Source organism: Copadichromis virginalis, linkage group LG4 (assembly GCF_057382275.1).
Source record: "Copadichromis virginalis isolate Kocher_CV1m ecotype Utaka linkage group LG4, C_Virginalis_male_GT1.1, whole genome shotgun sequence".
In the NCBI taxonomy this organism is placed as follows: Eukaryota; Metazoa; Chordata; class Actinopteri; order Cichliformes; family Cichlidae; genus Copadichromis; species Copadichromis virginalis.
Genome location: NC_140621.1, coordinates 36,836,876 through 36,864,591, shown reverse-complemented (window position 1 = coordinate 36,864,591; position 27,716 = coordinate 36,836,876). Strand labels below are relative to the sequence as shown.

General features: G+C 45.7%; 1 protein-coding gene across 3 annotated transcripts; it reads left to right on the top strand.

Moving 5' to 3' along the window:
• Positions 1-283: 283 nt before the first annotated feature.
• cdc27 (cell division cycle 27) lies at positions 284-26,222 on the top strand. Of its 3 annotated transcripts, none has more exons than XM_085455297.1 (20): positions 284-480; positions 16,852-16,927; positions 17,006-17,153; positions 17,298-17,423; positions 17,515-17,612; positions 17,696-17,841; positions 17,921-18,141; positions 18,231-18,330; positions 18,842-18,951; positions 19,182-19,281; positions 19,396-19,576; positions 19,676-19,848; positions 21,068-21,220; positions 21,296-21,376; positions 21,505-21,632; positions 22,318-22,435; positions 22,794-22,922; positions 24,270-24,344; positions 24,519-24,648; positions 25,843-26,222. In XM_085455297.1, exons 1-20 carry the CDS (start codon positions 454-456, stop codon positions 25,932-25,934), a joined length of 2,412 nt encoding a protein of 803 aa, XP_085311423.1. In that variant the 5' UTR covers positions 284-453; the 3' UTR covers positions 25,935-26,222. The 3 variants fall into 3 exon arrangements, with proteins under 3 accessions (XP_085311423.1, XP_085311422.1, XP_085311421.1); XM_085455296.1 differs by lacking the exon at positions 284-480 and adding an exon at positions 1,028-1,103 and having other exon boundaries at positions 25,846-26,222; XM_085455295.1 differs by lacking the exon at positions 284-480 and adding an exon at positions 1,029-1,103.
• The last annotated feature ends 1,494 nt before the right edge of the window (positions 26,223-27,716 follow it).

The window sequence follows — 27,716 nt, the reverse complement described above, 5'->3', positions numbered from 1 at the left end:
CGCTACGTCCAGATGAACAGAATCAACTTTTGGAGACATTGATGGATGTATTAGGAGAAACTCTGGGTTCAGGATCTTCCCCAAAGATAGTCAATCTGCCCAAGACCACAACCGCCAGTTATTTAAAACCGCCATTGTAAATGGCTCACGACTTCATGTCAGCCAGTCTGCTGTTGCTACTAACAAGTCTGAGCACCAGGAAGCGACAGAACACTGAACACCGCTGTAATACGTTTTACCACCAGAGGGCGCAGGAGATACATCGGCTTTCTCCGTTTGACAGTCGCTCATGTCCGTCGCGGCATTTTCCCTCCTCGGGTATCTTCGGCGGTACTCGGTTGCTAACGGTCGGTATGTTCAAATGTTCGGCTGCAGCTCCTCCTGAGTCTCAAGTGAAGAAAGAGCGGAGAGAAAAGAGACCCCCGGACCGGACAGAAGGAGTCTCAGAGCGGGATGACGGTGCTGCAGGAACCTGTCCAGGTATGAAAACACATCTTTGGCTCGTTGTCACGCGTGGGGAGCGGAGCATGTATGAAGTTTGTGCCTGTCTCTGCGCCCGGCCTTAGCGGCGGGTGCAATCCGTGGTGAGAGCGCTGTTCCTCGGCCGCAGGCCCTACAGAGGCCCGCTGACGGCACAGAGAGAGTTTTCTGCGATTATTGGTGGTCGTTAGTACCTTCTGTCACGGCCCGTTCGGGTCACGCAGAGCTGTTAATTTACACCCGGTACAGCTGAGATATGTCATGCCAGACACCTTTTAAAGATTTGTCAGATTAAGATTCCAGGTATTTCCGATCTAATTAAAGGGGAAATTGGTCAGTTTATTTGATATTTCATGATTCGTTTTGTTCCGCACATCTTTTGGGCTCAGATCCAAAAAACGAACACTGTCTAATTTTAAAATAAATCCGGAATCCGAGCAGGTCCATCTGAAGAGGCCTGAGTCCGGCTGAGGGGAAATGACCCGCGGAGAGCGAACAGACACTCTTTAAAGTCAGTATTTCACCGGAACCAACTGTGGGTGGATCACTGACTGTGAGCAGTATTTGTCATAGAACAGGACCCGATGTTCTTAAGTATATCACGGAGTTTAAGATGTGTGCAGGTGAGAGTGCCGAGAGAAACTGTTGGATTTCATATGGAGTTCTGTGTTAGCATGACTCGGTTAGCAGCTAACGCAGTTGCTAGCACTCAATGGAGCTTCAGTGAGGAGGAACTCTGCTTTAAAGTTCATAAAACGATCAAATCCGTTCCTTCGGGGTCTGTTAATGTCAGAGTCTGATCGCAGATCAGAGAACAGATGAAGGTATCCCGCGGCCGTTAGACTCTCACAGCTAACACAGGCTAATGGCAGCTAACTGCCCGGTAACATGAACCGCCGTTAGCTGTTAGCTGCCATGTCAGCCGCGGACTGATGGGTAATGTCTCCTCACAGGTGTGTTTGTGATCTCACTCGGGTAAACTGTGACTGCAGAGTTAAAGTGAAGTGACGTCAGTAACGGAACTGCTGCAGTGATCGATCAGCGTATTGATCAATAACTTTCCTGAGTTTGACCCATCGATAACAGTCTGGCATAAACACGTCCTGTCTCACATGATGCTCTCAGGTGTGTGTTTGGAGTGCTGACCAATGGCAGCACACAGAGTGTTGATCTAACTACGGTATTGGCTATTGATTATGTATGGCTCGCTGTGAGCAGGTACAGGTGACACAGCCTTTATTTTAACCTGGAGTCAAAAACTGTTTACAGTCAGGTAAACCTGTACTGCTGGTAGTCGTTCAGCTTTCTAATGAACAATACCAGCGTTTGATCAATAACTTTGTGTTTACTGTTGAAATACACTGATTATAGCTGAGTGTGGGAGGAGATCTGTTTCTCACAGCAAACTGAGCCAGGAGTTCTGGCTAAATAATGCAGATTTAATGCAAAATCAATCTGAGAAGCTGCACAGATACACCAACGTGTGTGTGGAAACAGTAGGCTTACAGAAGCTCGTCCGTGTCTCCACATGTGGAGGTGATGTGAGACACATCTATGCAGCTGTGTGTCTGGTAACGAGGGCCGGTGACTGAAGTTGGATGTTTTCTGTTCTGCTTGCTGTCGTTGCGTTGTTACAGTGAAGTGGGCAAATACATTTATGATGTCACTGCGTGCCGTTGTGTCGTAAGTGGTGAGAACGCTGCTGTCTCTATGGAAATGAGCGGCTTTGCTTCTTTTTCCAACTTCAAACGGCCCAAATCTCCACACTCTAACTCCTCCCACCTCCTTTTCAGCGGCGTCCTCATCTTCAGAGCCTCGGCTTGTCTTGACTTTTCATTGATGTTTTCTGACATCATTTCCTTTTTCTCACTCAGGCTCCTACTGTTAGGACAGGTGTGGTCCTTCCACGCTCTGTGGCTCAGCCTATCCTGACCTGGCTTTGGTAGGGTGGGCAGTTGGAGGGTCATGCCTATTGGAGCCCTTGAGCTCTGGATTCTGAACTCTGATCTTCCTCCTCACCTTAAGCCTCACTCCTGGACTGTAGTTGGGGCTCTAACATAAGAAATCCTACAGGAATGTATTTAATCTCAACATTGTCGCATTGAGTTACGGTCGGCAGATCAGACATGCGAGCGTTTGAGACATGGCTGAACAACAGCATGATGTCTGTTGGGTCTGCGCTTCGCAGGCCCCGCTGGTTTAGAAACCTATTTCTGTGAACAAAGCAAGACAGACTCGAGCTCATGCCAGATAACATTAGACTGTAGTGTCTTTAAACTAATTTCCCTCTGATCAACAGTTTGATTACGTTCTCACATCACGAGAGTTTATTTTCCTAAGTGCCACTGAGATAGATCCACTTTAAAAGAAGTCTCATATATGGCCGTGAGGAGAAGAGAAACTTACAGCAGCGCTGTACTCGGCAGTTCACCTCAGAGTCGCTGTCATCAATCACAACTGAGCTACGTCGACTCAGGTCTGGGATCATCACTGATTTCGACAACTGATTCAAAGGTCCCGACTCAGATTCGGTTTGGGACTCAGTCACAAATGTCATGATGATGATGATGATCATATTTCTTGGATGCGCAGTCATTAAGATGGGCGGAGCAACGTAATCATGCACGGACTGATGTGAAGACCAAACATGGACAAACTAATTTCCCAAAAAATTTGGTCTGTCAGCGTTAACACGTTAATCCGGTGTTGACGCGACTAAAATTTGTAACGCTCTCAACCCATCTGAAGCGCAGAATGAACAAACTTTGGACAAACTGCCTGGAATACGTTGACAGAGACATTTCAGGGATTGTAGCTCAGTCCGGTCCTGATAGGTTAGTTGTTAATCGTCTTTGTCATAATGTCGCTTATTTGGGATGAAAGACGTAAACCTAAGGATGTAACCAAAGCGGTGTGCTGCTTGTGCAGACGTATAGTGCAAGCTAGAGCAGGGCGATATGGCCAAAAATATTTATCACGATATATATTTGAAAATTTGCGATAACGATATAATTGATGCGAGACAAAATACAACTCCACAACATTACTAGCGCAAAAAGACAACCTTCCATTTATTTTCACTTAAACAAGAAGCTGGTTTTTATGTACATTGAAGCTTTATAAAAATGTAACAGTGCAAATAATAATAATAATAATAAACTTTATTTATAAAGCACACTTAAAAACCAAGGGTATGCCAAGGTGCTTAACAAGTAAAATAGAGTATAGGAGGAGGATAATAGAAATAGGACCAAAGCAAGTACTAAATATGCAAACAGATAACTGTCACTAATACATAGGAAAGCAACAGGTACAGAGCAAACAAGAATTTAAATGAGCATAGAAGTGCATGATATAAAATCATAAAAGAAATATTAACTAGAGGGAAAGGCAAGATTGAATAAGTGGGTTTTTAATCGTGATTTGAACAGTGCAATGGAGTCAGATGCGCGGAGGTCGAGAGGAAGGGTATTCCACAGTACCGGGGCAGCCAGAGCAAACGCACGGTCACCCCGGGACTTCAGTCGAGATCTGGGTTGGGTCAGAAGTAGTTGAGTGGCAGATCTGAGTGTTCTAGCAGGAGTATGTGGTTTGAGAAGTTCACTAAGATAACTTGGCGCTAATTTATTAATAGTTTTGAAAGTAAGGAGTAATATTTTAAATTGAATACGGTACTTTATGGGCAGCCAATGCAGGCTAGCTAGGACAGGGGTAATATGGCAAAATTTCCTGGTACCAGTCAAAAGGCGGGCTGCTGCATTTTGGACTGTTTGCAGTTTAAGAAGAAGAGAAGAGGGAAGACCATAGTACAAGGAGTTACAATAATCCAACCTGGAGGTCACAAAAGCATGAATAAGCTTCTCCAGGTCCTCATGCGGAATATAATGCCTAGCCTTAGAGATAAGGCGCAGTTGGTGGAAGCTAGATCTCACTACAGCAGACACTTGCTTATCGAGTTTGAGCGAGCTATCCAGCAGTACACCCAAGTTACTGACATAGTCACAAGAAAAACTAGTAAAGGAACCCAGGGCAGCACAGAGTTGGGCACGAGGGATTTTACTGTTGAACACCACAATCTCAGTCTTCTTATCATTTAAAACGAGGGAATTACTCAGGAACCATTCTTTGACCTCCCGCATGCATTCTTGAAAGTAGTGCAGGGACACAGCAAGGTCGTCAGTAAGTTCAAAATAGATCTGTATGTCATCGGCATAACAGTGGAAGGCGATATTGTATTTTTCAAAGATTGTGCCTAGAGGGAGCAAATACAATGAGAAGAGAATAGGGCCTAAAACTGATCCTTGAGGCACACCACAACAGACCGGAGCGGAGGAAGAGGAGAAGGTGCCTAAGTGAACTGATAAGGATCTATCAGCGAGGTATGATTTAAACCAGTCGAGGGCAGTGCCTCTAATACCCACAGTGTGCTCAAGTCTTAGTAATAAAATGTTATGGTCTACCATATCAAAGGCCGAAGAGAGGTCCAGTAAAACTAGGACCATAGAGCGTCCAGTATCAGTGATTACAAGAATATCATTAAGAACTCTAACCAACGCTGTTTCAGTGCTATGCAATGGCTTAAAGGCAGATTGAAATTTCTCAGCAATATTGTTCGTGTCCAAGTACGCCTGGAGTTGGGAGAGAACTAGTCTCTCCAGGATCTTGGACAAGAACGAAAGCTTAGAGATCGGTCTATAGTTTGAAAGGTCATAACAGTCAGAATTTCTTTTTTTAAGAATCGGGTGGACTACAGCATGCTTAAAGGACAAAGGAACACAGCCTGAGAGCAAGGAAAAGTTCATAAGAAATAGGATACTAGGTCCGATTACATCAAAACAGTCCTTAGCTAAACAAGATGGAAGAATGTCAAGCACAGTATTGGTGTTATTCATTTGAGCAACTAGCCGCTTAAGAGTCAAAAGTGACACAGGCTCAAACTGGTGGAAAGTTGAAATGCACTCAGGAATGGGGAGAGGATATAAAGCAGGGGGAAGGGAGGACTTAAGAGATGAGACCTTTTTTAAAAAGTGAGTTTGAAATCGCTCACAAAGACCCTGAGAATGAATTAAAGGCATGTCCGGGGAAGGGTTAACCACAGAGTTAAAAATTTTAAATAAGGTACGGGGGTTATGGTCATTGGCCAGGATGATTTTGGACAAGAAGGACGCTTTGGCCGTTTTAGCAGCACTTTGGAATTTTAAGCGGCTAGTCCGTAGCATGTCATGGGAAACCTGAAGTTTATCTTTTTTCCACCTTCTCTCAGCGCGCCGACACACGCGACGTAAGGCGCGCGTAGTGTCACTAAGCCAACACTGAGAGTAGGTTCTAGGGCGCTTCATCTTAATGGGGGCAACAGTATCAAGGATTGAAGAAATCAGCGATAGGAAGGAATTAGCACAGTCATCAACCGAGTGAAAAGAACAACAGTCGAGAGTGACAGATGCAGAATCCAAGAAAGACATAGAGAAGTTTGACATCGCTTCAGCATTAATTACACGTAGCGGGCGAAGGGGAGCCGCAGGATGTAGTTCATTAGTGCATAAGCCAGTATCAAATATAACTGGGAAATGATCCGAGATCCCAGCGTCACTTATATCCTTGATACAAATGTCCAGACCATATGAGAAAACCAAGTCCAAAGTATGTCCTTTAACATGCGTTGGGTCATTAACCCACTGAGCCAGGTTAAAAGAGTCCGTTAAGGCAAGGAAGTCTTTAGCAAATGAGTCATCCTTACAGCAAGTGTGTATGTTAAAATCACCGACAATGAGAACACAACCATACTTAAAAAGAACGGAGCCTAGGAGATCAGCAAAGTCCGTGATAAAATATTTGCTATATTTAGGCGGTCGATAAACCACCACGCAGAGTGTGGTCGTGGATGCAGTCATCTCCAATAATTGGACTTCGAAGCTAGAGTAGGTAGGTGAGGGTAGCTGCCGAACTGCATACGAATTCTTAAAAACCGAGGCTACGCCGCCACCCCTACCAGTAAGCCTTGGTGAGCTAAAAGCAACACAGTCCGACGGAAGAAGTTCAGTAAAAGGGATGAACTCACCAGGACGAATCCAGGTTTCAGTCAGGAATAAGGCATCAATCCCATTAGTGGAGATGAAGTCATTTAAAAGAAAGGTCTTATTGACCAGCGACCTGACATTAAGCAATGCCATCCGTATCCTAGGGGCTAAGTCGCCACGGGTGGTGCGTCGTAGGACACTTAGGTTGCTTCGGCAAACGCCGCGTCGGAGCGATGTTATCCAAACCCGAGCAGGAGAACATGCCACAGGAATCGCAGGGTAGACTTCGTGGTCGGCCAAGCAGATCCAACGGTGGGTGAGCAACTTAGCATCAGAGCGCTCCTGGGAAGGAGGGAAAGAAGATAAAATATCCAGGCTGGCATGTGGGTAGCCTGTGGCTCTGGCTTTAAAGTAGAGCCTGAAGCGAACGCGACGGCCGCTCCTTCTACCGCGTTTCCTATAGCGTTTCTTGTGTAGATTCGGAATAGGTAGGTGGAGGAAGCCGGTCGGAGGGTCCGGTTGGGGCGCGGTGGCGTCACTCAGGTTCCAGCAAGGATCAGGCCGAGAGGAATGAGAGAGTCTTAGATTTAAAAGTGTTTGCCTGTCGTATGTAATCAGTGCACAGCCATTAGATGCGCATACAACTAAAAGGATAAAAAAATACAATGCCAAGGTCCATAAAGAGCGTAGAGAGGGTAAGAAGCAGCGAAGCAGATGTAGCCGAGGACGGCAAATTCCTTGCTTAAAGTTTAACCAAAAGGCATTTCCAGTAGAAATGGTCTGACATATCCTGAGCATAACCATGTATAATATCCACTGAAGTTAAAAAGAGGTGCTTTGCAACATTAAACTGCAGTGTGCAGTACGTATTTTTCGGACCATAAGGTGCACGGGATTATAAGGCACATTAAGCGAAACAAAGCAGTCAGATAAATCAAACTTTATTAAACTCATTCTTCTTGCTTCCTCCACTTCTGTACCATTGATTCATTAATGTTGAATTCTCTGGCAGCTGCTCTATTCCCATGTTGTTGCAGTATATTAATGACTAACCTTGTATTGTGGATGGATTATCTCAGTTCTCCTGACTGAAGTTTGGTCCGTTTACAGTATCCTGCCATGCGATTGCATTTGTCTCTAATTATCAGGAACCTTAACGTTAACTTTTATAAGTGGAAAAGTGTTAGTGTTCGTCCTCCAGATTCACTGTTTATGTTATGCTAACATAGCTGTGTCACTAGCGATCACGTAGCACATCATTATATACCAGCTAGCCCAACTTCAGTAACCCTACAAACGTCACTGCTGTTTAGTTTCCTGTCTTCATTTATGTTGGACGTGATAGCAGAGCTGTACGTTTGAATTTTTTCAGAAATCTCTCAGTCAGAACATGCTATATCATGCTTAGGTAACTAGCGAAACTAGCGAGCTAACTTCCGCTAGCTTCCTGCTAGCTCCTAACTCCGTTAAATGTAATAAATTTTGTTTTCATGGATGCCTGGAAGTTAAACTTCATAGTTACACCTGGTTAAGCAGCAATGCTGATCGTATTAAAGATGAAAGAATTTAGACAGTTTTTAACTCTCAGTGATGCTGCAGTGTTCGTTTGACCTGAAATATATGGAGTTTAGGACCCAGATTACTCCCAGATTTAAGAGCATCTTAGTCCGACAAATACGACAATAACGACGGCTGCTTGCATGTTCTGCAAAAAAATGTGCTTTGTCGTGTATCTGACGGACAAACACCAAACCAGTTCCACATCACTGAAGTTGCACCATTTTTACAAACGAATTCTGGTTCATCTGTTTCACTCAACAATCGGCCATGTGCGTATGAAAACAAAGGCACTGCGCATGCGTGTTTTACTCCCATTCTATCGCGATATTTCATTTTCCTATCGTTGCCTAACATTATACCGGTATTACCGTGAACGGTATAATATGGCCCAGCCCTAGTGCAAGCAAAGCTCTCAAACGCGGCTAACTTTCAATTAGAGCTGGGCGATAGAACGATAACGATATGTATCGCGATATAACTTTTTCTCGATAGAAAAATTAAACTATCGCAATAGACCTCGCCGCTCTTCTCCTCTTTGAAAAAAAAAAAAAGAACAGCCAATCCAAATTAAGTAGCGCAGAGCCGAACCAATCACAGCCGCAGCGTCATGTCACGTGACTTGTTACGTACAGCACAAGTGCCAAGCCACATGTGTATTTGTTTGGGAAGCAGCCAGCCACCGTACCGCCCGGGTAATGGAGGAAATGAGTGTGCAGACTAGAAAAATCAACCGAGCGTTACCGAAGAGAAAACAGATGATGGTTCCAACGCCGGAGAGATTGTCGAACGGAAGAGCCATAGAAGTTCCGTAGTGTGAAGGTATTTCGGCTATTTCAAGTCTGACAAAAAACAGAGTAGCGTGCACTGTAAATGTGCCGAAAGCAAGTCTGGAAATACAATAAACTGGTGCATGCGCTACGTCCACACGTACCCGGGCATTCTTGAAAACGCAGATTTTTCTATGCGTTTGCACCTTTAGTCCACACGTAAACGGCGTTTTTGGTCACTGAAAACGAAGATTTTTAAAAACTCCGGCCAGGGTGGATATTTTCTAAAACTCCGTTTTTGCATTTACGTGTGGACTAGAAAAACGGAGAAAACGCAACGTCAAAGGTGTGCGCATTTTTTGACGTCACACTGTGCGCCACGTTATTGTTTCGGTGAAATGAATTTCTACAATACTGTTACTGTTAATTCTACTCTCTGCAGTGTTTAAATGCTTACATATACACACAGTTACTGTCCCTCCACACATACGGCTCGGTTCTGCTTCTATGCCCCAGCTTTGTTTACTTTTTCCCACCGAGGCTTCTAGACTTCTGATTGGCCAACATTTCTGCACGGTTAGGAATCTAGCTCCACCTGCTGCTTTGGCATGTTCATAGCAGCGTTTTCCTTCATTTCTGCCTTTATGTGTGGACGGGATTATTTTTTAAAATGAAAACGGAAAATCTCCGTTTTCAAAAATACCCGTGTACGTGTGGACGTAGCCTCAGTCTCTGACTGGAAGCGCTAATTCGTCATTCGGCTTTTGTCAGACTAAAGTAACTGTTAAAACTGTTTGAAAAGCTCAGCTATACAACAAGGAGAGATTGAGAATTTCCTTTTAGTTCTCAGTTTATTTGATATTGACAAAAGTTAGTCAGTTTTGTCTGTTCTTCTGTAAAACAAACTAAGATTTATTTTTAGAATTAATATTTTGGTTCTAAGTGGAATTGACAATTTAGTCTGTTTCATTTGTTCTATTTTGAAACTTAAACGCTTTAGCGGCTGCCTTTTGTGTAGTTTGCAATATTTGCCTTTATTTATCTGAAAAAGTCTCATGTTCCTTAAGTACATCTACCCTGTTGAACTTATTATGGGAAATTACTTGTGAGCAACGACACATTTAAATCTTACAAATATAGTTATTTGGCTGAACCCAGCGATACCAGACCATGCCGTGCAGCCGACGGGGTTCTTTTCGGTTTACCGCATGGACAGGACAATGGAGTCGGGGAAGAAAAGAGGTGGTGGAGTGTGTTTGATGGTGAACAACAGATGGTGCGACAGCACAAACATCTCCCCACTCACACGCTCTTGCTCGCCCAATCTGGAGCTTTTGATCGTTAAGTGTCGCCCTTTCTATCTCCCTCGGGAATTCACTGCGGTCATTGCCTGAACTGTTTACATTCCGCCTCACGCGGACTCGGACACTGCCTTATGTGAGCTACATGAGGCTCTCACACATCAACAAACACTTCACCGAGATGCCGCACTCATTGTTATGGGAGATTTTAACAGAGTGAATCTCAAACGGACATTTCACAACCTTCACCAGCACATCAACTGCCCCACCCGGGGCACGAGGACATTAGACCACTGCTACACCCCGTTCAAGAACTGTTACAAGGCTCAACCCCTGCCGGCATTTGGAAAATCGGACCATTCCGCCATCTTCCTCATACCTGCTTACAAACAAAGGCTAAAGCAGCAACCACCAATCAGGAGGGAGGTCGCTCGCTGGACGGACCAATCGGTGGCCGCGCTGCAGGACGCACTGGATGACGCAGACTGGGACATGTTTCGGCGCAGCTCTGATGACATCAACATGTTTACGGAAGCGGTTGTGGGATTTATCGGGAAACTAGCGGACGACACAGCAGAAAGAACTATCATCCGAACGTTTCCCAACCAGAAGCCGTGGGTGGATAAAAACATCCGCGACGCTCTGAGATCACGCACCGCTGCCTACAATGAAGGGCTTGTCTCCGGTAATATGGACCTATACAAGGCTGCGTCCTACAACGTGCGCAGCGTGGTCCGAAAGGCAAAGCGGAGCTACGGGGAAAAACTAGAGTCACAGCTACGACAGTGCGACTCTAGGAGCCTGTGGAAAGGACTGCGGACTATAACGGACTATAAACGACCAGCTTCTTCAATGATGAATGCCGATGCTTCACTGGCTGATGAGCTGAACACGTTTTATGCTCGCTTCGACGCCGCAGCAATTAAAACAACAAACGGCTGCGCGCGCTCGGAGTGCACCAGTGAAGAAAATGCATTCGTCATCACAGAGCATGCCGTGAGGAACACCTTCAGGAGGGTGAACACCAGGAAGGCAGCAGGACCAGATGCAATCCCTGGCCGGGTCCTTAGAGCCTGCGCTGATCAACTAGCACCGGTGTTCACGGAGATCTTCAACCTCTCCCTGGCCCAAGCTGTGGTTCCCACGTGCTTCAAACGGTCCATTATTGTCCCTGTTCCAAAGAAACAACAGCCCGCTTGCCACAATGACTACCGTCCAGTAGCACTGACTTCAATTGTGATGAAGTGTTTTGAAAGACTGATGAGAGATCACATCACTTCTTCACTTCCTCCCACCATCGACTCACTTCAGTTTGCTTACCGGACTAATCGTTCCACAGACGATGCCATATCTCACCTGCTCCACACATCCCTGAGTCACCTGGACACTGGCAGAGGGAATTATGTTAGGATGCTGTTCGTGGACTACAGTTCAGCATTCAACACAATAATTCCCTCTAAGCTTTTCACCAAGTTGACGGATCTAGGACTCAGCTCATCACTGTGTCAGTGGATCCTCAACTTCCTCACAGACAGACCCCAACAGTGAGGGTGGGAAACAAGTCTCCCCCTCCATCTCACTCAGCACTGGAGTGCCTCAGGGCTGTGTTTTAAGCCCCCTGCTGTACTCACTGTACACTTATGACTGTGTAGCCACATCCGACACCACCTCCATTGTCAAGTTTGCTGACGACACTGCTGTTGTGGGCCTGATCTCCGACAACATCGAGACGGCCTACCTGGAGGAGATTAGGAACCTGGAGACCTGGTGCCAGGAGAATAACCTCCTCCTAAACATCAGCAAGACTAAGGAGCTGATCGTGGACTTCACTACAAAGCAGGCGAGGAATTACAAACCCCTCATCATCAGTGGCACGCCAGTGGAGAGAGTGGACAGTTTCCGATACCTGGGTGTCCACATCACTCAGGACCTGTCATGGTCCTGCCACATCAACACCCTGGTTAAGAAAGCCCGTCAGCGTCTCTTCTTCCTCAGAAGACTTAGAGACTTCCATCTGCCACTGAAGGTGCTCAAGAACTTCTACTCCTGCACCATCGAGAGCGTCCTGACGTCAAACATCTGCACCTGGTTTGGGAACAGCACCAAGCAGGACAGACGAGATCTGCAAAGGGTGGTGCGCTCGGCAGAACGCATCATTCAATCAGAGCTCCCTGACCTGCTGTCCATCTACACCAAGCGGTGCAAGTCCAAAGCTAGGAAGATTATGATGGACCTCTCCCATCCCAACAATGGACTCTTCTCACTGTTGAGGTCTGGGAAGCGCTTCCGCTCCCTTAAGGCCAAAACAGAGAGAATGAAGAGGAGCTTCTTCCCCCAGGCTATTCGGGCCCTGAACCAGGTGTAGGACTGGACTCTCCCAAACACGTCACTATAAGACTGGACTCTCACACACGTCACCACACGCACCACCACACATTTCCTATAATCCTATAATTCCTATAATTTATAATCCTTATCTTTATAATGTCTTCTGCTATTTGCACATTCTTTACTGTAAATTCCTAAGTTAATTTGTAAATTTTTGTAGTAAATTGTAAATATTGTAGAACTTTTCTTCTGTCATTTAATGGTCGGGCATTGTACAGCTACAAGCATTTCACCCCCATGTCATACTGTGTATGGTTGTGTGTGTGTGACAAATAAAATTTGAATTTGAATTTGAATATATCGTGATAGATATCGTTATCGCCTGAAATGAAAAAAACATATCGTGATATGAAAAAATCTTATATCGCCCAGCTCTACTTTCAATTCAATTCAATTTTATTTATATAGCGCCAAATCACAACAAAAGTCGCCTCAAGGCGCTTCATAGATACAGAGACTGGTTGGGGTGAGAGAAGGAAGACAGGATAAAAGACAAAGACTAACTGGCATGAGCATGTGCGTGTTCACCATCTGGCTGAGAATGCTAGGCTATCAGCAGCTTCTGCAGCTCTGTCAACAAGGATTTGGCGCTCTCTGAGGAGGGGGCTGTTTTTTCTGTTGATAGGATCTATTAGCGCCATCATTATTGGCAAACTTACTCATGGGCAAATAAATCAAAACGATGGGCAATAGGCTGATAATCGATAGATTCTTCCAATCGCCCAACCCTAGTTTACAGTCGCTTCAGGACAATAACAGTAACAGACAAATGACAATATTTTATAAAGTTTACAAAATATAAGAAATAGCTCAGTTATAAATATTACAGAGGTGAAATATACACGATCAAGATTTTACTCTAACCTGGAAACTTTGTTATTTTACTGCAAAAGGCTGTTGCTGCTGCACTGTGAGCTGTGTGTTAGGTGGAGGGAGTTCAGTTATATCCACAGGCAGAAAAGATTTCCTGTGTCGTTCAGTGATGCATTATGGGTAATCTCAGTTTCTCACTGAATGTGCAGACTCATCATCAACAGTTTACGAACAGAGTTCATGCAGGTGCTTGAAACCCTTGAAAATTCGTGGACTTTAATGTCTTTTCAAGGTTTAAAGATTTCGGTTGTGGTGCTTAAAACAGCTGCAAACTGTTTTTCATTCAGCACAAATAACTGTCTGAATACTTTTCTTATCACATAGAGACATAAAATCAGTCGCAAGTTTGTCCGCCTGGGGCTGCTTGCACCTCTGCATGTCAGTTTGCCCCCCCCCCCCCCCCCCCCCCCCCCAACATGGGTGGGTGCACTAACATTACTCCAGGTTGCCGTTTTAATGAGTGTTTGAGTATTACATTACGCATGCTAATTTTTAAAGTTATTATTATTTTTTTGCTAACTATTAAACTCACTGGACAAATGATTGAAGTTCACTGAGTGTGATGCAATACAGCAGCGCTACACAGTTAGTTATGGTGATTTATGTAACTCTGTGTCTTTGGCAACACCTCAGGGGGAAACAATGGTAATACGATTCATACGTGCACAGAGTTGACACGTTTTTGTGCTCCCGAAGTTCCCCGGCCTTCATTCAAAACGTGTTTATTGTGAGCACCTACACATGAAACAAGCTCACACTGAGGCCTTTGGGCACTATCAGGAGACACATATGTTTCATACTTTAAGGCTGCCTGCTTATTTAAGGGAGATGATACATGATGGCTGTACATATTAATATTACAGATGATAGATTAAATGAACAGGTTTTCGATGCTCGTGCATTCTTAAAGTCTCCTATGTCGAATGAACTGAGTGAGTCATGTGTCCACAGCCCCTCCCAGTCAGAGCTTTTCTCCCTGCCTGAGCTTTTCTCCCTGCCTGTTTACTATACATGATGTTATTAGCACAAACACTTTCAAGGTGATCATTTAGGACTTCAACAATAATACACACAGCAGTGTAGTTAAACATCTTACATTTTTATGTTGAGTGTCACACAGTAAAGAAGACTTTTTCATCTGGCCTGACTGTGTGTTATTTTGTGGTGTTTGGTACAGGTCTCTTGTTTTGTTGGGTTGTTGTTTCCAACAGGAGATGAATATCTCTAACAAGTTAATTTGTTCGTATTTCCACATCTTAATTTTAAGCTAAATGTGTGTTTTGAGTTGCTTTTTAACAAAGGTGTTTAAGCCGAGGGTGTTTTGCTTTAAATTTCACATGGTCTTACTGAGGTGATGTGACGTGAAACATCTATTTTTTTTTTTGGTAATGTCCTTGAAAATGAACCTTAAAAGGTGCTTGAATTTGACCCTGATACAGGCCTGTATAAAACACTCCACAGAGCTGGGGGACACGGGAGGCTATCTTGGTCGTAGACGAAACCTGTGAGGCGTCGGCTTTCAGCGCCGTGTCCGTGCCGTCAGGTGAACGTGTTTCCACGTTTTAGTGGAATCGTTGACCTGGTCTTTCTTTTGTGAGCTTTAAGCTGATTCTGGAGTTTCAAACACATTTATATTTAAAAATCGATGTCAGGATTTAATTCTTCGATAGTGCGTTATTCAAGTTAAAATCGATTTGAATCAGGAAATCTTTTTTTTTTTCCAACCCTAGTTAACTTCTTGAAATAAAAACATACAATCAGGTAAATAAGTACCTGAGCAATGAGCGTGGACACTTGACCCGGTAACTGAGGTTTGTTATCGTGACACAAAAGACTGATAAGCATGAAAATTCATATCTCGTCCACTGTCATTTGAGGGTTTGTCGGTAACGTGGTGAAAATTGTGTGACATGAAGTCGGGCAGGGATACACTCCACAGCATCACTGAACAAAGTCTTGCTCCACATAGTGAGCAAGATGCTTGTTGCGACAGCCTATTTACACTTGTTTATTTACTTTAGCTACATCTAGGCGTGGGCGGTATAAACGTATACGGTAGAAACCATATAAATTTGGCCAACGGTAGAGAGTTTGACTATATACGCGATAGCGTATGTTGATGGTGTCATCGAGCTGCGCCTGTTTTGGTCGAAAGCATTGCAGCGTCTGCAAACAACATCATCTGCAAATTATACTGCGCTTCCTCCACTTCCATACCATTGATTCATTAATGCCGAATTCTCTGCAGCTGCTCTGTTCCCATGTTGTTGCAGTATATTAATGACTAACCTCGTATTGTGGATGGATTATCTCAGTTGTTCTGGTCCGTTTACAGCATCCTGCCATGCGATTGCATTTGTTCCTGACCAGCAGGAACCCTCACGCTAAATTTTATCGAATGGAAAAAAGTTAGCGGTCATCCTCCAGCTTCACTCTGTTTATGTTATGCTAACCTAACTGTTTTGCTAGCGATCACGTAGCACATCATTATATACCAGCTAGCCCAACTTCAGTAAACCTACAAACATCACTGCTGTTTAATTTTCTGTCTTACTTTATGTTGGAAGTGACAGCAGAGCTGTACGTTTGAATTTTTTTTATTAATCTCTCAGTCAGAACATGCTATATCATGCTTAGGTGGAAACTAGCGAGCTAACTTCTAACTCCGTTAAATGTAATAAATTCTGTTTTCATGGATGCCTGGATGTTGAACTTAATTGTTACACCTGGTAAAGCAGCAACGCTGATCATTTTATTAAAGATGGAAGAATTTAGACAGTTTTTAACTCTCAGTGATGCCGCAGTATTTGTGTGACTTTGGGACCTGACTACGGCAGCCGTAATGCTCCGACAATCCCTCAAGCCGTGCGGCTTCGTAGCTTACCAAAGTTGGACTGAAACATTTTTGACAGATTTTAAAGCGTGTACCACATAAATTCGGTTCAAGGTCAGTAAGCACAGCCAGAATTCATAGAAAAGGCGCACTGTCAATTTTTGAGAAAGGATTTTAATTGTGCCTTATAGTGTGTAAAATACGTTATACAGAAGAAAAGAATATATGCAACATGTATTGTTACCGCATATGCTTCAAATTATACCGCGATATGGATTTTAAGCCATATCACCCAGCCCTAGCTACATCTACATGTTTAGCAGGTTTTTCACTGTTTCAGGATTATTACATGTCCAGCGTGGCCGACAAGTTAATGTTATGTGGTATGCTCATCTAGCATACGTGGCTAACTTCAGGAAGCTAACTTCAGCGAGCTCCGTGATCCACCGTGGCAGTGATGACGTGACTCTTCGATTCAGTGCCTCTGGTACCAATGAGCTCATAAAGAGTCAAATGAATGTCGGGCACACCTGAGGCCAGCGCATTGCTGTGGACCCCGACAGTTTATCATGTGACCTGTTGTAAGATGACTTGCCCCTCCCAGCTGCGCCTCACTTATCTGTCTCTGTCAGGCTGCAGTGTGGCAGGCTCTGAACCACTACGCCTACCTGGACGCTGTTTTCCTCGCAGAGAGGCTCTACGCTGAAGGTAACACCTGTCTGTGTGTCCACATACACTCCTGTCAGTACCTGTTTTTCACCCGTGTGTCTCACCTGTGTGTGTCAGTGAGGTCAGAGGAGGCGCTTTATCTGTTGGCCACATGTTATTATCGCTCGGGGAAGCCCTACAAAGCCTACCGGCTGCTGAAGGCTCACAGTTGCTCCACGCCACAGGTTCGATTCCTGCTGGCAAAGTGCTGCGTGGAGCTCAGCAAGTAAGAACACATGGCCACACACACACACACACACACACACACACACACACAGAGGTAAATGTAAAAGTAGTCAGAAATGATAAACTTCAGGAAATAGAGTCCATTCGGACCCCGCCTCTCTGACCCCGCCTCTTTGTCTCTCAGGCTGGCGGAAGGAGAGCAGGTTCTGATTGGTGGTGTGCTGAACAAACAGAAGAGTCAGGATGACATCATCACAGAGTTTGGAGACTCCGCCTCTTTCACGCTATCTTTACTGGGGCACATTTACTGGTAAGAACCAAACTCACCTGCGCTCCACAGGTGAGGATGCTCTGCTGACTCACCTGTCTCTCTCTCTCTCTCTCTCTCTCTCTGTGAGCAGTAAGACAGATCGTGTTGCCAAAGGTGCCGAGTGTTTTCAGAGGAGTCTAACTCTCAACCCGTTCCTCTGGTCGCCTTTCCAGAACCTCTGTCACCTAGGTAACGCACACATCCTCCTGTGGAGTCATGAGCACTGTCAGGCTCCACGTGACTTCAATTACACTTGATGCTTTGTGTTTTAGGAGAGAAACCAGACCCAGATCAGGTGTTCAGGTTGTCCTCGCTACAGAACTGCTCCATTGCCCCACCTCCACCATCTGTAAGCCCTGCCCAGAACTCCTCCCATAGATTAGACACCGCCCTCATGGAGACGCCACAGGACACGCTGGTGAGCAACACAAATGCACCTGCAGTGCGGCTGTTTGAGCTTTGACCCATGAGCAGCTGACAGCGTTTTTGTTTTTTAGGAGTTGAATCGTCTGAATCTGGAATCGTCAAACGGAAAGCTGGCGTCTGATTTGTCCGTCTCCTACATCGACTCCTCCCTCATCTCTCCAGACACCGGCTCCTTATTGGGGAACACGGTTTCTATGGCGTCAGCTGGCTCACTTTTAGCTAAACAGAACAAGCCCAAGAGTGGGCGGAGTTTACTTGGAGGTCCTGCAGCCCTCAGCCCACTAACGCCAAGGTGAGTACAACACCTGCACAGGTGAGTTGGAGTCTTACCTTTGCAGCTGGAAGTGTGTTTACAAACTGTGTGTGTGTGTGTATGTGTAGCTTTGGCATCCTGCCCTTGGATCCCAGCCCAGGAGACCCCACATATCTACAGAACTATTCATCCACTATGGAAACACAAACTACAGCCCCCAGCAAGAAGGTAACAGCACAGACACACACAAACAGACAGGAGTGTCTGTGATTTCACCTTTGAGTTCTGGAGCTGAAAAGAGCCAATCAGGAAGATGTTTGCTCATGTAACAGACAGGAGTCGCCCCCTGCTGGTCACCAGTCAGCTATGTCGAAGCTTTGAATAATAACAGAGATGTGACAAACAAGAAGCACATTACTGTCATACTTCACACGTAACCTTCATAACATCATCAAATGGCTCGCACTTAACACTGCATTTCAAAATAAGGGACTTCCTGTCAACACCTTTGACCTTAATCCTAACTCAGTGGTTCTGAAATAAATGACAACAATGACATGTTTCAGTTTTTCTTCTTGACCCCAGTAATGTTCACAACAAGGCTAGTACAGGTTAAACACTTCCTGTTCACCTCACAGGAAGTTACATCATTCCCTTTGAGAAACACAAACCGTCCCTAGCCGTAGGATGATATCCACCCCTCTTCCTCTGCTCACCTGTACCTGTCTCTCCATCTCAGGCTGTTTCCAGGATCAGTCAGTCCAAGTCTGTCTTCAGTCAGAGCGGTAACAGCAGAGACGTTCTCCCCATCCCCTTCAACCAATCGCAGACCTCTGCACCTCACAGCAGGTAACTATGGCAGCCAATCACAGGACCTGCTGCACAGCAGGGATCAGTTCCGACTGCCCGATGATCCAAACGTGTCGGCCCTTCAGCTGCTTTGATCTTCTTTAGGTGATCTTCAGGAGGAAGATGAGAAGCTGAAAATTGTATATGATGACTCGTAATTTCACTTTACCACCTCTGATGGACTTGCAGGTACCAGTGTGTCCACCTCTGATCACCTGTCTGTGTCTCAGTGGCTCTCCTCAGGTCCTCAGTCCCAGCATGTCGGGGCCGCCAAATGTTCAGCCCAGAAGAAGCTCCAGATTGTTTACAAGCGCCAGCTCTACTGCCAAGGTACTCACTGTAGTACTCACTGTAGTAGTAAGTTAAATCTAACCACTACATGCTGTAGTAGCACCTGTTTGGTGCCTCCAGCCTTCCTCCTGACTGTCCTTCTCCTCTCTGCAGGAGAACAGTAAGAAGCTGAAGATGAAGTTCCCGACAAAGATCCCGAACAGGAAGACGAAGTGTAAATCGGCGAAGACGTCCAACAGCACCAACCTGAACGAGAGCCTGGACATCCTGAGACTGGATCCCAGCCTGAGTCTACCTGAGACAAAGATCCCACAGTACCAGAGGGCCGCCGCAGGTACGCCTCCAGGCTCGGCCTCCAGGCTCCGCCTCCTCCAGGGCTGCTGTAATCAATGCAGTAAGTACAGTTTATGTGACGCACCTGTTATGTTTTCAGACAGCATAATGGCGTTGCTACGGGAACTGGGACGGGGCTACCTGGCGCTGTGCTCGTACAATTGTAGAGAAGCCATAAACATCCTGACCTCGCTGCCCCCCCAGCACTACAACACCGGCTGGGTCCTCACGCACATCGGCAAGGGCTACTTCGAGCTGGCCGAGTACACACAGGTAACGCACACAGGCCTGCAGGTATCAGGCTGTTGTTCTCCTTCATCTCATAGTGGACAGAAATTATTTTTGGAGCGGCACAAATAATTTGTGTGGCATCAGATTTGATGCAGAACAGCTGATTGTTCTGTAAATAGTTTGAAATGTTTGTTGAAAAAACGCCTTGGCTGTATTTTCAGGTAAACAGCTGCAAAAAACTTCGTTGTTTGTATAACTCAGTTACTTTTTTGAAGAAGTAACTACATAATTAATTGCCCAACATTGGTCATTATTTACTGTATTTTGCAGACAGAGTTACAGACTCTCTCCCAGACCACAGACTCACAATACAAGTCAGAGCTTTATAAAAAAAAAAAAAAGAAAAGGAAAGTTGTGTTTTCAAAATTGGAGTTATTTTTTACTTCCAATAGTGTTAACATGCTACAGGTCATGAACAAGATTTGTTTTTTTTTAATTTTCATTGTAAGTGGGCTAAAGCAGTTAATTAAAAGTAGTCTAATATAAATGTAAATGCTGTAATTTGATTATTTTAATAAACCATGTAACACGTCTGCTGTTGCTCACTGTGGTCCAAGTGTCCGCTCAGGGAGTTTGTGTGTTCAGACACATGAAACATCAGAGGGAACATTGGTTGCGACTCACCTATACACAGTGCTGTGCAAAAGTAACTTCCCTGACCTGATGACTGTCAGTGACCGATTGTTTGAGTTCAGATTCTTTGGAGAGCCAATCAGAGGTGGAGTTGCTGGTGTGTTTCAGATCACCATCCTGCTGCCCAAGTGCTCTTGAGCTTCAGGGTGTGAACTGATGGCTGGACATTCTGGCAGAGAGTGGTCCAGGTGCTGCAGCAGCCCCAGACCGTCACACCACCACGTCTGACTGTAGAAATGTCTCCGTCAATTTTTCAGACCACCTCACTTTGTCTTTAGATGGTGGTGTGACGTGCTGACGTGGTCTCATCGTGATTTAACAGCAGGGGCGGTTACCTTTGCACACAGCGCAGGTGTGTTCAGATTGGTTGTACTAGCACCGCTGGCACTGGACTCAGTTTTATCTGAAACGTATCTGTGTCACAGACATGGGGAGGGAAAAAATAAGGAAGGGGGCGGTGTCTTTGTGGTCATCTCATGGCGCACCTGCAGACTGCCTCCAGTCCAGGTGAAGCCTCATTTGGATACTGCTGGTGCTTGTCCGTTGTCATGACAATGTGTGTTTGTAGGCGGAGCGTATGTTCAGCGAGGTGCGCAGGATCGAGTCGTACAGAGTGGAGGGGATGGAGATTTACTCGACCACGCTGTGGCACCTGCAGAAAGACGTCGCCCTGTCGGCGCTGTCCAAAGATCTGACCGACATGGACAAGAACTGTCCCGAGGTAAGGAGCTCACCTGTCCAGGTCAGAAACCCACTGATTGTGTGACACTGAGACACATGTACTGTGTGTCTACAGGCCTGGTGTGTAGCAGGAAACTGTTTCAGCCTGCAGAGAGAGCACGACATCGCCATCAAGTTCTTCCAGAGAGCCATCCAGGTATGCCACGGTTACAAGCACTGATTCTGGGAAGAAGGTCTCTGGTCAGCTGGGGCCACCTCACCTGTACAGAAATGGTTTTGTGTTCTGAGTCAGCTGATGCCCCTCCCTCTCTGTACCCGTCTCAGGTGGACCCGGGCTTCGCGTATGCGTACACTCTGCTGGGTCACGAGTTCGTTCTGACAGAGGAGCTGGACCGAGCGCTCGCCTGCTTCAGGAACGCCATAAGAGTCAACAACAGACACTACAATGCCTGGTACACTGATACCGCCTCCACATTGACCACGCCCACTGACAGTACATGTATAAAGGTTCCACCACGGGGCCCTGCTCTCCCTGATAGGTGTAGCCTCTTTAGAAACAAGCAGATGCTGAGACAGCAAGTGTAGTGGTACAGACAAGGTACGCAGAGAGAGATGTGGGAATAAACCAGTGAGAATGTGAGCAGCTTTACTGCTGAGAGCAGAACCTACACCGTCGTCGTTTTCCAGAGTGGAGCACAAAAGGTCTCAAACTTAAACCTCGTGTTAGAAGTTATGAAAACACAGAGTAAAAGAGTAAAGTTACAGTTCAGTGTTGACTGTTACATAAAATCAACTGTATACAAAGTTTTTGTGTGCGCACAGGTCCACAGGCCTGAACATGAACTTTGACCTGCTGCTCACCACAAACACACGCAGATATTTTTCTTTTTCTTACGACTACAGTTAAACGACAGTCTTACTCAGTGAGGTAACACAACGTGTTTTTATTGTCACAGCAGCTTTTTCTTCATCATTTAAAAAAAACGCAGATATTTCTTGAACACCATAGTGAGCTGTCTGTGGGCCGCACTCCTGCTCCACACTCATAGACACTGACACCAATTTTTTTTTTTTTTTTTTTTAACCCGTAATGATCGTTTTTAATCTTCTTCATTGTGTGTGTGTGTGCGCGCGCAGGTATGGTCTGGGAATGATTTACTACAAACAGGAGAAGTTTAACTTGGCTGAGATCCACTTTAAGAAAGCCCTGAGCATCAACCCTCAGAGCTCCGTGCTGCTCTGCCACATTGGAGTGGTAAGTTTTCACACGCCCACTGGAGGCGCACCTGAGCACGTGCAGAATGAACCGTTACAGTTCCAATTTTTTAGATGTTTACAAGATTTCTGTGTGAAAGGGATGTCACGACACCATGAGCCGCTTTACAGCATCCTCCATTTTGGTTTGGGGCATGAAGCGAGCAGTCATCTCGTGAGAGCCTTACTTCCACCTGCTGCTTCTCCGCATAGGAGACAAACAAATAAACATCAACCGGTTTCTGACCAGTGAGACTAATGAAGTGCAATGACTGCAACAGATGAGCTGTTAGCTCGTAGCACTGACCCTCTGGTGTGTGTGTGTGTGTGTGTGTGTGTGTGTGTGTGTGTGTACGCAGGTGCAGCATGCTCTGAAGAAGTCTGATGCAGCCTTAGAAACATTGAACCGAGCGATCGGTATCGACCCCAAAAACCCACTCTGCAAGTTCCACAGAGCCTCCATCCTGTTCGCCAACGACAAGTACAAGGTAATCAATACTTGTCAGAACTGACTGTGATGAATGTAATCGGCTGGTGTGAAAACACACTGAGGGTCTGAAAGCTGACCGGAAGGAAACTGTGTGACATCATAAAGTGCTCTGTGGATTAAAACCCAGAGCCAGTGACTCCCTGATCAATACTCTTCTGTTCTAACCCTGTTCTGTAATCAGATTACATAAAGCATGACCTTTGACCTTTGTCTGTGTGAAGTCATGTTATTCATACAGAAACATAAAAACATTTCAAATCTTAAAACTGAGAAAATGAATCCTTTTAATAAATTGATGAGCTCGTGAATGAGAATCAGCACGGTCCTCAGCCAGGAAAGGGTGCAGCGCCCACTCAGGGACAGCTCCTGCTCCAGGTGGGGGAGTTTAAGTATCTCAGGCTCTTGGGGTTTGATAGAAGGGAGCGGGAGAACCACAGATGGATTAGTACTGCAGTGACGCGGACGCTATACCGGTCTGTCGTGGTGAACAGAGAGCTGAGTGTATCTACGTCCTTATCCTCACCTATGGTCAAAAGCTGTAGGTCATGATGGAAAGAACGAGATCGTGGATACAAGCGGTGGAAATGAGCTTCCTCTGAAGGGTGGCTGGACTCTCATTTAGAGATGGGATGAGAAGTTCAGCCATCCGGGAGGGAACCGCTGCTCCTCCACATCAAAAGGAGCCAGCTGAGGTGGTTCGGGCATCTGACAAGGATGCTCTGGGCAGGTAGGACAGCTCCGTGTTTCCTCTCTAACATCAGTCTGTGATGTTGGAGAGGAATCCTCCATCCTGTGATGGAGGATTCCAGCTGTTCAGCAGTCCTGGCTCTGCTTCGTCCTGTTGTTGCTTACATGATGCTCCAGATGTTGTCAGCTGGCCAGAGGTCTGGACTGCAGGCGGGCCGGTTCAGCGACCGTGCGGCTGAGACAGATGCAGTCTGCGGTTTAGCATCCACGTTCGCAGGCAGCATCCACGTTCGCAGGCAGCATCCACGTTCGCAGGCAGCATCCACGTTCGCATGCGTCTGACCTCAGATTAATTTTAAAGGAGCTTTGATGTTTCTCCATCGTGGTCACATGTGGCTTCTTCTATGCATGATGCGTGGACTGCACGCTGAGTTCTCATTGGTTGACGGCATCAGAAAGGGAGCGACAGCAGCATTCACTGCAATGTAAACGAGCAGGGAAAAAAGGAGCATGAAAACCTCAGACAACAGCAGGAGGCCACACGCCACTTAGACAGCGCCCCCTGCTGTTAGACGCTTGTACTGTTGTGCTGTCTGCCTCTCTGATCTGTGTGTGTGTGTGTGTGTGTGTGTGTGTGTGGGTGCGTGCATGCGTGCAGGCGGCTCTGCAGGAATTGGAGGAGCTGAAGCAGATTGTTCCTAAAGAGTCGCTGGTTTACTTCCTCATTGGAAAGGTAAGTGTGACCTTTGACCTCTTTTTGTCATCAGAAACGCTGTCATCACTGAAAGCTGTTCAGGTGTGCAGAGAAATTAAGCAGCTAGTCAGAGCAATCCTTGGAGCAACTGTAAGCCCGTAATTTCCTGAGTGATGAATAAATGTTCTGATGACTGTTACACCTGTGCCTCAGGTGTATAAGAAGCTGGGGCAGACTCACCTGGCTCTGATGAACTTCAGCTGGGCGATGGACCTGGACCCTAAAGGAGCCAACAACCAGATCAAGGAAGCCATCGACAAGAGATACCTGCCTGAGGACGAAGGTACGCACTGTTGCCACTGTTTGGTGATGTCATATGCAGAGAGGAAGTAGTCCACACTCATGTTTAGTTGATGGCGTTTTACCGTCTGTGGTCCTGGGTTTGATTCTTCTGTAGAATCACTGTGTTCGGCACCACTTCACAGAACAAACATGTTTTCACAGCAGAAAACTGTAAACGTGTTTAACATCATTTCCAGAATTACAAACGTAAATTTAAAATGTGTGTAGAAATCTTGCAAACAATAAACTTGATGTAAAAACGCAGCAAGGGCCTTGGCCACGCATGTATTTAAACCCGTTACAGAAGCTGTCACAATAGGACGCCACACAACTGATTTGTGCCAAAAAGTCGTTCCTGTCCATTACAGGGCAGCAGGGCAGGTCACAGCCCTGACACCTGCAGGTGTATCCCTCCTCCTGTTGTCCACCTGGGCCCATGTCCGAGTATTGTCCTTAGAAAATCTTGTTTTTCCCCGTAACTCTGGTTTTACTCGGCCAATCAACACCAAGTCAGGTTTACAGTTTGAATTTTCAACACAAGTGGAAACGGAGACTTGGTGAGGCTGCGTTGCCATGTGACGCGGACACACCGGTGTGTCCGTCAAGGGTTAAAGATTCTGTATCTCTGTTAAAATAAAATATTTCAGGGCTTTCTGACAAATACTGAATTTTGGAGTGTGTGGATCAAACGCGAAAGAAAACATCGAGGACGTCATTTCCACCCCACAGAAATGAAAAACTGCTGCTGCGGCCCGACGGGTGCCTAGCAACACGATTGTTTACACACATTTTGACATGAAGCATTTGACAATGAACTGTAACACAAGCCACACCAAGCTAGCTGTGATTGATAAATAAATATAAGAGATGAGTAACTACTGCACGGCTCAAGATGGGATGTTGAGCAGAGCGTGTGAGTGAGCCGGGAACTGATGAGCAACGAGGGAAGCGTGGCTGAACGCAGCCAAGTGAGAGCAGAGCAGCAGGAGCGGAAGCCTTCTGCTTCTGCAGTCACTAGTTTGAAATGTGCTGATGTCTTTCTAACCGTTCATTATTTTAGCACACACACATTATCCAGATTCATTTTGATCTTTCACGTTCTTCTGGAAACGTTACTTATTGAATTCTGTTGTCAGCTTATTCCGAGTTTATTTGTAAAAAAAAAAAAAAAAAGGTCTAACCTGTCTCCCTCCAGCAGCCGAGGTGGACGACAGTCAGGACAGCAGCATCATGACGGACGCCGACGACACGCAGCTCCACACGGCCGAGAGTGATGACGTTCTTTAACCACGCCCTTTGGCTCCGCCCCAACCCTGGCTTGAGCCAGTCCCTCCCCTGTTTTGATTGGCCAGAGGCGTACTGTTCCTAGGCAATGACAGACCTTCAGTTTAGCTCCGCCTCTCTCCCCATCCTCCTGTTGGCTGAAACGGACTGCTGGTGCCCTGAAACCCCGCCCCCTGACACTTCCTTCCTGTCATGTCATCACAGCTGGGTTTTTTTTGTTTTGTTTTTAATATTTTTCTTTTGTTTTGTTTTCCATCCTGATGGTAATAATCAATAAACATTTAAACCCCGCCCACTGTTGTCTGCTTCCTCTGTAGCCAGTCAGAGCCCAGAGTCCTTTTATAGGAAGCAAGTTCAGCTAAAACTGAGTTTGCTAATATTACCATGGTAACAGGTAATGACTCAGATCGGTGAACTCTTCTTCACGTTTGTAACCAAAAACATTTCTCTTCACACTATAGGTTTATCGATGTGAAACTGTGGCTGACCTCTGACCTTTAACTGCTCTGTGAGTGAAGCTGGCATTAGATGACAGTAGAAACATTAGCGTAGCATTTGCCACGAGGCTGTTCAGCTGTCTTGAACAGATGTTGAGTCTGTTGCCGTCAATGACCTGATCAGATTGTTAGATTTAAGGTCAAAGGTCAGGATTCAGCTTCATCTGATCTTGAAGGTGACCATAGACGGATTTGAATCAAACTTATTCATTCTGCGATCACAACAGTATCCTGGTATCTGAGCTCCACTGATGATGGCGGTCTGTCACTCAGGGTGAACCTACGACTCTGGTTGCTGAACTGAGACCAGCAGAGTTTGTTTTTAAACTCTGTTTTAATGAATCTGCTTCCTGGATTAGGGCTCAGGTGAGTCACCACAGGTAACATGAACAGGTGTTCGATGGGAACATGATATCACGTTTCATGCTTTGCCTGAGGACATGCGTGCAGCAGAGGGAGATTTTAATTTCAGGCCAAAATGAAGCTAATCACGAGTGTGTGTTTAAATAGACATTAACGCATTTACATGAAAATACAGCTAGATCGTTTCCAGCATTTAAGGACCGTGGACTTACCGGTATGTGCGTTTTTGGTTATTGTTTTGCCACTGTCTTCATGGATTTAACTATATTTTCTATCTGGTAATGCTACTTCTGCAGGCGTGTCCGTTTCAAGTTTTGGAGAACCAAAGTGTGAACTGCACACAGTGGACTGGCAAGGCTATTACATGTTTTGCCGTGACACTGGTTTGTACAGGTGATGATTCTTGTGGTTTTGAGCTGATGTGGACTAATTGCAGCCAGTTTCATATTGAAAGACATCCCATAACATCCATCCATTCGCTTCTGCTTATCCTTTTCAGGGTTGCGGGGGTGCTGGAGCCTATTCCAGCTGTGATAGGGGGCGAGGCAATAAAAGGCTGCATGTAGCTGCTAACTGCGGCTCCAAGCTAAAATTTTAAACTGATTTTGCCGCGATTGTGCATATCTCATAATAGTCAACCTAAAAACCTCACTCTGGCCTACCATGAACTGTTTACATCATCTGTCCATCCAGACAAAGGGCATGGGGGGGTGGAGCCTATCCCAGCTGTACTCCTGTCTGTCACAGGTCTAACAGACAAGCAGGTGTTTGGACTGTGAGAGGAACCCAGAGAACATGCTCAAGCTGGGATACAAACTAGGAACCTCACAACAGTGCTAACCATTGCGCCTGATGTAGTATTCAGAATGGCGTTTTTCTGGTTTGGTTTCATCACTGGGTCTTGCTTAGGGGAGATCGGCAGACG

Bases quoted from the DNA above. Each gene is read 5' to 3' on its own strand.
- cdc27 (XM_085455295.1), top strand. From the start codon at position 1,065: ATGTTCTTAAGTATATCACGGAGTTTAAGATGTGTGCAG. The intron at 18,142-18,230 runs GTGAGTACAACA...GTGTATGTGTAG, and splicing joins CTCAGCCCACTAACGCCAAG to CTTTGGCATCCTGCCCTTGG. The intron at 22,923-24,269 runs GTAATCAATACT...GCATGCGTGCAG, and splicing joins TCGCCAACGACAAGTACAAG to GCGGCTCTGCAGGAATTGGA.